The following is a 12,304-nucleotide window of genomic DNA, read 5'->3' on the forward strand; positions in this document are numbered from 1 at the left end:
GCTACTGCGCTAAAATCCATCTCGCCCCACAGTTGACTCAGCCATCAGCTCAAGGGTCCTTGCTGAAGGTGGCTTGTTCTATTCATGCAAAATACGGTCACATTTCAAAGCACTTGGTGAATAACATCACTGCGCTCTACATCCCGGAAGTATTCCACGTGCGTATTCAGGCAGCCCGGGAAATCGGGAAAAGAGCAAATCCGCCCGGCGAAATACCATCATCTCATTATTCTCATACGTATCCCCCTAATAGTTATTTGAAATTTCCATCGCCGATCAAGTGCCGGGGTCGATAAAATTCAACATCTCTCAATTCAAATTCAGAAGTACCCAAATCTTACCGATCATCTTCTCGCAGATCCACTGCTCTTGGCGAGAGCTGCTCTAGGAGACAAGAGAATGATGCCCAATTCGCTAGTGCTCGTTTATTACTTTCTTATCGACGATAAAAGAACTAGGATACACAAAGGAGGATCTGGACAAAGCTTGTGATATAATCCTCGGTTCAAGCGCAAGAACCGCACCGGTGCCCCATTCATTTCCTAGACCCCATTTATTTCCTCGACAAGAGCCAGATGCACCAGTCCCGTCCAAAACCATTGCAATCAAAGCACCCCCGGGTCTCTACCGTATCACCCGCATGGGAGATGTCGTTGACTCTGCATTGGCCACATTGGGTCATTTTCTGGTAACGGTCGGAAAGAAAGGCTGGGACACGCGTCTAGTCCAGACCTCTTAACCATCTGGTGCAACGCAAAACCAGCTTTTATATTGAGATATACCAGTCAGACATTGCCATGTGTCCTCGTTGGACGCTATGATAGCAGTGGTACCCTTGCACCCATATTCCGCGAAAAAGAAACACGCGCAGTCATAGGGTCTGACCGACTGTTCTCCATTTGAGTACTGGCAACGCGCAACGTTCAAATGTGTAGACTTGGCAGGTACGGTGAGGGTATGGCAGTTTTCTTTTCTTTCGAGCATGACATGTGGTTCGATGTCATAGTATAAGACTTTCGTATCGACCCAGGAAGAACAGTCGTTGTTGTAGAAGTTGACTTCAACTGCTATCTCTCCATTTGCTTTGGCAAGATAGGCGAACTGAAGGAGTAGAACTATCGAAAGAACCGAGGTTGGCAAGAGCATGACGGAGGAGCAAAGTAACACTGAGGATTTTAATCTGTAATTGTTACCGGGGATTCTGTGTAATATCAAGAAATTATGGCATATGGTTGGCATACATACACTTTGAACAGTGGTTGAGGCCTGGTTACACCGGTGGTAAATGATTCAAGCCATAATAATATGCGCACTATTTATCTATAAATATTAGCATGAAATTCAATATGCACTATTGATATAATCATCCAGGAACACTTTTGGGATTCGCTTAGGATAATTAAGATGTGCGTGGGGCGATCTATAAATAACCTAAAATAAGCAAGATGAGCTATCAAAGCATAATGTCCTCAAGTCTAAAATCTGATCTCACCTAATACCGCCGGGCTTACTACTTTTCCAAGAAACCCCTAAACAATAAAAAAAAAAATAGGCGGTGGCTGTGCCCTTAATCTCCACTTCGTGAGCTTTTATCTCGGTTAGCAGTTTCAGCTACCAGACCACAACAGATACAACTTACATTCTGGAGCTCGTATAGAGTGATTGTGGCTTGTTAAGGCCACCTCTCAGCTGAAAGGCGTCACCATTAGCGGTCAGCCTTACGAGTTCCGATTAAGCTACAATTATTATTACACGGAGCTGCCCTAGCGAGGTCTTAAGAAGCCAGCTTGTTAAATATTCTGTGTCAGACACTGCGTATGAAAACTTCAATCATATCATCAATACCTAGCATACGCAGGGAAGATTTGAACCCAAACCATCAACAAGCACTCGATACCAGCGTTGGGAGCACGAAACCATGTTCTTCAAATCATGCAAAGCATATCTAGTGCTCATGGGAGCCTTCATTACAACCAGTCATGCCTCAATGGCTTATATATCCCTCTACAACTCCCCAGACACTGGTCAGGGTGGTGTGTGTCCTACCAATGCTGCTTCCTCACAGCTAGTGGTAAGCAGCCAGGAGCTAGGGTGCTTCAAGCTCCCAACTAGAATATCTAGTTACACGTTCGACACGATGACGTTCATGGACAATGTCGACGTCGAGCTCGAGATCGTGTTTTCGCCATATTCCAACTGCGCACCAACCTCCGAGTCTACATCAGTCATAGACACAAACAGTGTTGTCAGCTGGCGCTGTAAAAGCCTAGAGCAGGCAGCCACCCACTACCGTGTTTCAAAGGTTTCCAATGAAAAGCGGGATGTCGCAAAGCCGAGATCCGCCATTCTTGCACCAAGAGGGGTTCCGTTGACGGAATCCAATGCCAATGGTATGATCTACATTTTTGGAAATACGGTTTATCGGGTTTGCGGAGTCTATTGGAGATATCGGGGAATGTCTTCTATATTTCCACCTGTGACCCCGTTAATGGTTACCAGACTTGCTGTTGCCGTCTTCCTGAGATACAACCCTCAATTGTTGTATGGACAGGTAAATGATTTCGCAGCGGATGGATCATTATACGCGAGCACACAGTGGCACTCAACCGATTTTAGCTTCCATCCTATTGCAATGGCGGCGATCCTCTTGGATGTTGCGGCCGGAATTCCACTTGAAGACCCGCCGTACGACGTCGATGTCTTCGTTACGAACACAAACCTCAACACACCCGACGACAGCTCGATGCAATTCTTTTGGCTTTACGGTGGATAGCCATGTAATAGAAAGCTCTATCGCCTTGCTGGAAGCACTTGAGTGCTGCATCACTGTGGATATCTAAGATGGCCATCACCGGAACCGCATGTTGTTCTCAAACTGTGCTGTGTATATAACTATAACCAAGCCTTGATTTTATTGCTTAATACATGTATAGAGACATATATGTGCAACACATGGAGTATGTACTTGGGTACGCTAGTTGCCATGTGCACTGTGGATCGAGTCTTGTAGCTTATGTAGGAGTAATGAGTCGTGGCCTTTCCCACCACTTGGATAATACCTACTCAAGTGCTAGATATCTCACTAATATCGTGCTGATTGATTCTCAAGTGCTCGATTAATAACTCAAGCTTGTAATACGTGTCATACATATTCGGTCCCTTGCATGTAGTGCCTAATGTGCAAACCGTCTATGATCTAGCACTTGAGTGTAACAATCAGCTTCCCACCTATAGGAGTGAGGAACAGACCAAGATAAATGTGAAAATCAAACTTTGAAATCAGGACTCTTTTGATGAACACGTTATTTGTCCTGTTTTAGCAGATCTGCCTACACATCCAAGGCTGTAACTTATAATAACAAGTGTTGTCGCCGCGCGTGCGCGCGGCGATTGAATCTAAAGTCAATCAGAGACCCAGCTGTGGCATGTTTGGACCCACTTTGGGCCTCTCAGCCAATCAGGTGCTGCAAAAAAACACAGGTTCGCGCGTAGTAGAGGGCTTGACTTGACTTGATTGATTGACTTGATTTGACTCAAGATAGAAAACTTCTATTCTCCAGATTTCCTTAGACAGTAAATCAATTGTTTTATTCCGCGCTTCCATCCTCAATCAGACAAGAGCAAGTGATGCCGCAGTTTTATGAATCACAAACTTCAAATCAAAACAGTACCAAATATCTCTGTCATTTTCCACTTCGGGCATGTAGGAAGTCACGGTCTTCGCTTTGAAATGGTTCGTGCACGCTGCACTAAAAGAATCGCTATCACTTCCTTGAATCTGGACCGACGCTAGGGGATCGGAGTTCGCATTCAAGAAATTATTTTCTCTAATGGATCTCAACGCAAGCGAGTGAAAGGATGTCTTCCTGTTCGTCACAAAGACTTTAACAAGTTCCGTGGTTGCTGACGGGCCTCCATCTCTCATAATTTGGTCTGGTAATGAAAGACCAATGTCAAAGTTTAAGTGATCATCCAGTCTGTTCAAATTCATCAGACTGCTCAGGCGCTGACCGTTTTGTTTGGGATGAATCTGGGTAATTCCGAATGCACTGTCGAAGTGGACGAGATGAAGGTACAGTGGCTCGGGCCACATATGGCTGAATAGTATTGATATACAGTCCCCTGAAAGTATATGAAGACACCCGCCAGGCTTCATAGTTGGAATAATACCGCTCTGTTTGTGATCGATATTTTTATACTTTCTGGTGTACCCTCCCACTGTGTATATGTTGAGATGATCATCGATCACCGAGGGCGGGCTTTGAATTGCCACTCTTGATCGGTAAATTTGAGCGTGTTCATCAAGGTCCAACTTTGAAAATCCCCAAATGCACTGTGTATGTATTTTAGCAACTCCCTCTACTGAGATGGGCATGTCTGCTCGGGTTTCTGTGCGCAATATTAGTCTATGGGGGTTGACATCCAGCGACTTTCTGTCTACTTACCCATTTCAATAGTGACCGATGCGTCATTGAGCTCCGCGTGGCTAAAAAGCTGGTTCACATTGACAATTTTGAAAAACAATGTAGTGCTTCCACTGATTCCCTTTTCTCGCACTTCCCTCCTCAATGGAGTAAAACATCCCATTGCTCCTATAAAGAGCCCATGAACTTCCCCTCCCTCGATGATGAGCTTTGTCGGCTTCTTGCCAAGTACATCGAGAGTCCCTGAGAACCGCAGCAGCGAGTATGTCATCTGCTCCTTTTGGCCACAGAGAAAAAGCCGATCTGTTGATCCAGAGCTCCTCACAGTCGGGTTTCTATCACCTGTCTCCAACCCTATTTCCCAGACAATTTCATCCCAAGTCAACGGTGTGGTACTTCTCTTTATTATTAAAAGAAGGAAAGCAGTGAGAAACCCAAAATGTTTCTTCAAAGAGGCGTCGTAGACGGACTTTGCAGACTGACCCTGCCCGGACTTCAAAGACAGCACTGTATGGCTTAATGGCGAATCCTGGTTTTGGAGCCGGGCATTCTGATAGTTCCCCTCAAGACTAAAATGATCTAGCATTCCAGCGAGCTGGCAGTTGCTTAGTCTCGAGCCACGAAAATTGGGCGAGGTTTCAATGTCCCCGTTATCGCACGAGTCGATAGTCACGCAACAATCAATGCCCTTTTCCGCGAGCTTTTTGAAGATGAAGACAAGCTCTGACTCGTAAATATAAGATTTCTGTTCACTGTCATCCAGTATTCGGAGTCCTTTGTCTCTCTTAGGATATCCCCCCACCGCTTCTTGGTAAATCTTACAGGAAGGGCCTGAGAAGTGAAAATAAAAAATGTCGCTTTCATTTCCTTCCTTATGCATGAAGTCAAAGGCCTCTAGCAGATTGGAATATGTGGGGGGTTTTGCTTCATCTTGGAACTCTTCATGAGTGGGTGGATAGGAAATCAGCTTTTGAATGTTTTCCTGTTGAAAGCCACAGGCCTCTAGTAGGTGAGATTCTATTCCAAGCACATCATTTATACATCCCATGAACAGATCCCCACCTTCCAAATCTTCGTCAAGATCCTCCACATCTTCGTCAAGTCTCTCCTCGTTATCTGAAGATGGTAGGTATTCAATGGCGATCAAAAGAGCCTTTTTCATCATGATAAATGATAAGATAAATTCATGAACAAATAATGTTTCCGAGATTGAAGATTTTGATGGTGGTTTAAATGCGGGGTCAGATCCCTCACGTGGCTGAACGCGACTTTTGATGTTCTCAACATAAAGAGGGGCTGAATGCATCCATTTATCGAAATATCAATGATCTGTCAAGTCGACTTACACGGTCTCCGTCGCAAAGATGCCGGCTTATGTGGTAAGCCTTTGTACTCGGACAAGAGTTCAAATATTTTGAGGATTGACTAAGAATTCATCAGCGTGGCTCAAGCCACTGGCATGGATCGAACAACAATGCAACACCTGAAAAATTGTTCGTGCCCTATTCCGATGATGAGGGCCAATTTATGTCACACAGACTACATTCGGATTACACCACTCCATTTCGTGAGGAATACGAACAAGAAGTGATGGCTGCGTCAGTGACGGCAGTGAATAAACAAACTCCCTGGGTCTTTCCTCATCGCTTATTGGGACCCGACGGCCTGAGTATTGAAACACCACAAAAGTGCCCAGATTATGTCGTGATCTCCTACACATGGGGTCGCTGGAAGAAGCCCACTCGGGAATTCGACACACCTGTTCAAGGTGGGTATTGGGATGTGCCTTCCAACACCCTTTTTTCACGGGAAGATCTTGATTTTGCGATTCAAAACATTGCAAATGGGGACCATGCTTGGGTGGATGTGTTTTGCATACCCCAAATCGACTCAGACCCATTACACGCCCAGGAAATTGGCAACCAAAGTGCTATTTTTCGATCCGCTTCTCGGGCCGCAGTCTGGTTATGCTCAGGAGGTGGCGATATTTTGGCCGAAATTTGTTCGTGGGTGCCTGAAGGGCCGACATTCGTTGACCCTTCCACAGTGCAATTCCCGAGCTTTTACTCCATGCGAGAGGGCACCGCACAGTCGGAATTGGACGAGTCTCGACGCCGAACAGCTCTGATTGTTGCACTAGCTGAAGCTGTACCTTGGACAACATCACTTTGGACACTCCAAGAGGCGGCCCTTCGTCTAGATGCTATATTTTACCACAAGAGTGGAGAACCTATACTACACCAGTATAGTCAAAAGCCAATAACAGTCAGGCATCTGGTAAAGACGCTGCGATATGTCGCCGAAGCTCTTCAAAATAGGCAATCACATACAGAGTATACCGAATGGATACAGGCCGGAGGAATAGGGCGCATAAATATTCTCAATCCACCGACGGCTCTCGGTATTAATGAGAATGATGTAAAGGTGTGGCTAGAAGCAATCGATGCTGTGAACACAATAAATCTCCACAGACTGGAGTCAATGAATGCCAACGAGTTGCTTTTGGCCTCGACTCATCGGACTTGCAAACGTCCGCATGATAGGGTATATGGAATCATGGGCGCGATTGGAGTCAATGTGCCCGTCGATTATAAAATGAATCCCTCCGATCTAATGGATAAGTTCCTGATTGAACTGCACAACACCTTGCCAGCCGAGATGCAAGCTTTTCACTGCCACCGGTACATACGACCGAATATACGCCCATGGCTTGCTGACGAAGATTCGGTCCCGATGGGCATGATACGTCAACGAATCTTTACTCCAACGCGACCCTTCCAAATGATCAACCAGCTAGGCCACTTGAAGCTCAATACCCTTATCTTTGTCTCGGACAAGGGAGTCGACGAGTTAGTTTCACGGTTCTTGGGTGAATCTGCCGTCGCTTACTTCGATGGCCCTGCGTTGTGTCAAATCAGTGATGGCATGATTGTCAATAAGAGTCCACGATGGAATGTCGATGGAGGGCCACGAGTATTGACCTGCCTCGTGTTGCGACTCATTCACTCGCAGAGGAAAATGGCGCTTGTGTCACTAGGTCAGCTGGCGGGCCTTCAGACTCTAGGATGGCAGTTCATATATCTTCTTCTTGGAGACATTTATCCTTCCAGGGATTTATCTACCTTGCCAACGCAAAACTTCAGACGCCTCGCTGTTATCATGTTAAAGGAGGACATATGTGCTGACCAGTCTGTTCGGGGAGAATTCAGTTTCTACTAAGGACTTGAAACCTGACAATGAACTCAAGACTTCATTTTTGATTTCTTTCTTGGAAGAGTATCTGAATAATTGTTGAGGGACGTTGACCAGCACTTGATCGGCATCTTCCACTTCAATCACTCTCACTAGCTCTTTTCGTAATAGAGGCCTCCAAACCTATACACAAGTATAACAAGGAAGAAGACTCGCAGCTGAGTGAAATGCTTCCCAAGAGCGATGCAACTATTCCACCGCCGTCAGGACTCAGCCCCAAACCGCCGCTGGTAAGTCAATTGCAATACCAAGATAATGAGTGCCGTCGCTGACTACCACTGACAGCGGGAATCAACTTTATTAGACGTCTTGCTGACTGAGCCATTAATATTCATAAATAAAGCTCGAGGGGTTCGGGATTGAGATATTCTTGTTACTGTCTTGTATGTGATAAATACAATATGGGAGACAGGGCGGTGAAGCCAGAAATCCAAATTGGGTTATAACTTATGGCACAGGGGTGGCGGGTATCGGCCGCCGCAGACTGTATCCACACTAAAGTTACGCAATACAGGCTGCTTAACGCAGATCGAAAACCCTTCCGGTCTTTCCACCGAGAATGGGGTTCACAGCACGCGATGTTCAGTGTACATAGTAGTGACTACTTCCACTTTGAAGGCAGCCTTGAAAACTGCAGCCTCGATGTCATCCTAAATGAGTGGCCTTGCTAACAGTCCTACGCTCTTAGAACTGGAAATTACCACCATATTTCAACAAAGCCATTATCCTTTTCGCATGCCTGCTTGCTTTTCTCTGGATTCTTGTCACCCTGCGCTTTCAGCGCCCGAGGCCATTGACAGAGGTTTTCTGGAAGGCTACTGTGTCTCCGTCGCCGAGATATGCCTTTGCGACAATATTAACGGCTGAGGGGGATGTTGAATTCCCAGATGTCGAAGAGCCTTATTTCCGAGCTGTCAGACTTCTTACCTACCAGCTTCTCCACAACCCTCGAACCCATAACGTCAGTCACGAGACTCCATTCTTGGTCCTCGTCACGCCAGATGTTCCAGAGGGACACCGACAGGTCTTGATAAACGACGGACCCACCGTGTTGCCCGTTGAATCACTCGGACGCGACTGGATCCACCCAAAATGGGGCCGCTGGAGCGACGTGCTCGCCAAGCTGAATCTATGGAGACTGGAGGAATACGACAAAATTACATTCCTGGACGCCGATTTTCTTATCCTCAGTCCAATTGATGAGATCTTCGAACAACCCACAACCGAGATTCGCCCAACAGTAATGCCGTACCCAGATGAAACCATCAACTGCACCATTGTCGATAGGTTGCCCTCGGAGTACATGAATGTCGGCATTCACGATGCCTGGATGGAACAGTTCATGCCACCACCCGATGACTTGGTCTTCTACCAGAAAGGCAGCTACATGAATGCCGGGTTCTTCGTTCTCCACCCATCAAAGGCTGTCTTTGACTACTACAATGCCCTTCTCAATGTACCCGATCAGTTCGACTCCGCGTACCGCGAGCAAAATCTCCTCAACTGCGCACACCGGACGGATGGCCCAATGCCATGGCACTTTCCCTGCACATCTAGATAAAAATATAAAAAATCGTCGAGTGGCTTCCAATTTTAAGTTCTAAATTAATACTAATTTAGGCGTGATCAGCATTATTGCGTTGATTCAAGTTAACCCAACGTCAGACTGTGACTGGTACATAAAACATCAATTAATATAAGTTTAGGCTTCAGCTAATGTTCCAAAAGCAAAGATGGCACCTGGGCATCCAATCCGCACTTTGCCTTAGGCATTTCCAGCATCCATTGAATCTCGATATCATCCGCATGATATTTTTCCAGATATATGCAGATGGCTTGGCATTCCAACCGCGCTCGCCTGGCCATAAACCACATGGAGTCCGAGAAAAGCGCATACCAATACGCAAATATGAGTAGGGCTCGCGGGTCCTTACCGCGTAGCAAGTCGCGGAATTCCGGTTTCATGAAGCCCAAAAATCCGAGATGTCTCATGGCCGATTCTTGGGTGCAGCTGATAGGCCACAGGTCAGATATCGTAGAAGCTGCGGTATAGTAAGGATTTTCATTTGGAGTAAGTGGACCATCCAAGGAACATAATTGGGCCAACCCCGGCAGAATATCTTCTACCTCACGCAGATATGGCCGTTTCATGAGCTCCCCGTATTCATCTGCCATGCAATGAAAGATGCTGTCCGGTCGAAGGGGATCAGTGGCTCGCCAGATCGCTTTTTTGCCCACTGACATATTTAGCCAATCCAGGTCCGATGGATCATCTGGTTTGAGGGGCCATGCTTCTGCTGGCGTTGATGCTTCGATGGAAGTCATACAGGCAATACCTAACATTGCTGCGGAGGACCAGAGAGCATCGCGATCTTCATATAGAATTGGGCTTGAGAGCTTTTCACTCAAAAGTCCAGCACCCTGTGCGCCGTGATAGGCTTCAGCGAGTGATCGTCGGCCATTTTCTGGTGCTGGTAGCAAGAAGCGGTCATGAGTCGCCGTGACGGCCAGAATAATATGCATTAAGAAAGGATGCTTGAATAACGTTAGCTCAGATTAACGTTATTTCATCGAAAAGAAATCGGCATTTTACCTGCATTGCGAGTTTTATGACATCGGTTTGGTAAATATGACAGGCCATTTTGCTAGACAAGGAGAGAACGGTGCGGTTTAGGAAGCGATACAGACGAGCCAGGCATTCAGTGTCCAGTTCGAAGGAACCAGAGCCATGGCCCACTGTTATTGACGGAGTATATATGGTTCGAGTGGGCTTTGAATTAAAAACCAAGTGGCCAAATGGACTGACATTATTGCTGTTGTTCTTCACAGGCTGCAAATCTGAATCATGTTCCATTTTATAATTGCAGGTGACACTAAACGATAGGCAATTTTGACATTTAGGCTGCGTCTCATCACACTTTGTAATATCGTTAGCCCTAGTTACTAACTAAGCCTAAGCGGGGTGGGTTCAAGCGGCAGGTAATTGAACACGAAAGACTCACTTTGACCCTCCGTAGCTTACAGTTTCGGCAGCCCTTCCGCGATTTGGTGTGTGCCCGACGCCGTCGGGATTGATCCCCGACTCCAGATTGATTTGATGGCATTTTCTCTTATTTAGTGCAGAGATGCCAAACTTGTGGAGATGTCAAAGGGAGGAGAAGTGAAGTGACATGTTCATAGTGGGGATCGGTCTCGGCCCCGTAACTGTTAACTCCGGGAGTCCGGGATAAGCTTACGTGCGTACGGTTCCTGATTGGCCAGAATGGAGGTGGATACTATATGGCCCACATGGTTGAGGACAGCGCTACCTCATTGGTTCACGTTAAAAGCGCGCTAACCCGCGATCGTATTCCAAGTACAGAACTACAGATCTATCATCTTCGCTTCGTAGACTTTTCCAAAAAATTCCAAAGTTGAAGAACATGGACATAAAATCCATATCTCCGTCGGAATTTCGGTTTTAAAAGTCACCGGAATCGAGACATAAATCCTTCGACTTTCCCAATCTCGAATCACTATTCCTCCTTCACTGTTCAAATATTCACATCACTTGACTAGTATCTCTCCAACTAGTAGCCTTCTCCCATTCAAAACAACAAGAACAAGAGCAATATGCACGTGTTTGTCACCGGTGCGACCGGCTTCGTCGGTCAGGCCGTTATCCAAGAGCTCCTCCATGCCGGCCATACCGTCACCGGCCTTGCCCGTTCAGAGGCTTCGGCCAAAGCCCTGCAAGAGAAAGGCGTGACTGCAGTCCGCGGCTCTCTGCAAGACATCGAATGTCTGAAAAGCGCAGCATCAAAGTCAGACGGCGTCATCCACCTAGCTTTCGACCACGACTTCACCAAATTTGCCGAGAACGCCCATGCCGAACGCACAGCACTGCTCGCCATGATCGATGCACTCGCAGGATCCAACAAGCCGCTAGTCTTCACTTCAGGAACCATGAGTCTGCCAAAGGGGGAGGTTGGCACGGAAGACACTCCCCCAGAGACCAACACGCCATTTAGTGCTCGTACCGAGACAGAGCAAGAGGCTCTCGATCTTTCGTCCAAGGGCGTGCGTGTATCTTGTGTTCGCCTATCGCCTACAACACATGGCCATGGAGACAAAGGCTTTGTCTGGGCGATTGCTGAGCTCGCACGAGCCAATGGTCAGTCAGTCTATGTTGGCGATGGGCTTAACCGGTGGCCTGCTGTTCATCGGCGCGATGCGGCCCATTTGTTCCGTCTGGCCCTTGAGAATGGAGTTGCGGGTACCAGGTACCACGCTGTTGCTGAGGAGGGTGTATATATGAAAGATATTGCCGAGGCTGTTGGCAAGGCTTCGGGGCTTCCGACGGTTTCTCTGGACTTTGAGGCAGCTTCAAAGCATTTTAATGGCTTCATGGTTTATCCTGTTAGTGCCGATAATCCGGCTTCGAGCAAGAAGACGCAAGAGCAGCTTGGCTGGTCATGTTCTGAGCCGACTATTCTTGCAGATATCGAGGCAGGCGTGTATAATTGAGTTCTAAGAAATAATCTTCATTCGTCGTTACTTCGCTTAAAACTTGGAAGGTAGTGAAATTCACTGCTAGTTTAATCAATCTATCCCGTACCAACTTTATCTAACATTTGCAGTCTTATATT

General features: G+C 46.7%; 6 protein-coding genes across 6 annotated transcripts; 4 read left to right on the forward strand and 2 right to left on the reverse strand.

Moving 5' to 3' along the window:
• Nucleotides 1–1,987: 1,987 nt before the first annotated feature.
• On the forward strand, nucleotides 1,988–2,773 carry N7466_011231 (uncharacterized protein; the record flags this gene model as incomplete). Its single annotated transcript, XM_057170620.1, has 1 exon — nucleotides 1,988–2,773. The coding sequence occupies one exon, from the start codon at nucleotides 1,988–1,990 to the stop codon at nucleotides 2,771–2,773; it is 786 nt and encodes a 261-aa protein (XP_057016352.1).
• A 1,664-nt stretch (nucleotides 2,774–4,437) lies between these two features.
• Nucleotides 4,438–5,589, reverse strand: N7466_011232 (uncharacterized protein; the record flags this gene model as incomplete). Its single annotated transcript, XM_057170621.1, has 1 exon — nucleotides 4,438–5,589. The coding sequence occupies one exon, from the start codon at nucleotides 5,587–5,589 to the stop codon at nucleotides 4,438–4,440; it is 1,152 nt and encodes a 383-aa protein (XP_057016353.1).
• Nucleotides 5,590–5,788: 199 nt separating this feature from the next.
• N7466_011233 (uncharacterized protein) lies at nucleotides 5,789–7,643 on the forward strand (the record flags this gene model as incomplete). The annotated part of the gene is made up of 2 exons (XM_057170622.1): nucleotides 5,789–5,803; nucleotides 5,865–7,643. 2 exons carry the CDS (start codon nucleotides 5,789–5,791, stop codon nucleotides 7,641–7,643), a joined length of 1,794 nt encoding a protein of 597 aa, XP_057016354.1.
• A 200-nt stretch (nucleotides 7,644–7,843) lies between these two features.
• N7466_011234 (uncharacterized protein) lies at nucleotides 7,844–9,237 on the forward strand (the record flags this gene model as incomplete). The annotated part of the gene is made up of 2 exons (XM_057170623.1): nucleotides 7,844–7,906; nucleotides 8,458–9,237. The coding sequence occupies 2 exons, from the start codon at nucleotides 7,844–7,846 to the stop codon at nucleotides 9,235–9,237; spliced, it is 843 nt and encodes a 280-aa protein (XP_057016355.1).
• Nucleotides 9,238–9,389: 152 nt separating this feature from the next.
• N7466_011235 (uncharacterized protein) lies at nucleotides 9,390–10,199 on the reverse strand (the record flags this gene model as incomplete). Its single annotated transcript, XM_057170624.1, has 1 exon — nucleotides 9,390–10,199. One exon carries the CDS (start codon nucleotides 10,197–10,199, stop codon nucleotides 9,390–9,392), a length of 810 nt encoding a protein of 269 aa, XP_057016356.1.
• A 1,089-nt stretch (nucleotides 10,200–11,288) lies between these two features.
• N7466_011236 (SDR family oxidoreductase) lies at nucleotides 11,289–12,182 on the forward strand (the record flags this gene model as incomplete). The annotated part of the gene is made up of 1 exon (XM_057170625.1): nucleotides 11,289–12,182. The coding sequence occupies one exon, from the start codon at nucleotides 11,289–11,291 to the stop codon at nucleotides 12,180–12,182; it is 894 nt and encodes a 297-aa protein (XP_057016357.1).
• Nucleotides 12,183–12,304: the final 122 nt, after the last annotated feature.

Source organism: Penicillium verhagenii, assembly GCF_028828195.1.
Source record: "Penicillium verhagenii strain IBT 33310 chromosome Unknown utg000012l_segment0_segment0, whole genome shotgun sequence".
Classification (NCBI taxonomy): Eukaryota; Fungi; Ascomycota; class Eurotiomycetes; order Eurotiales; family Aspergillaceae; genus Penicillium; species Penicillium verhagenii.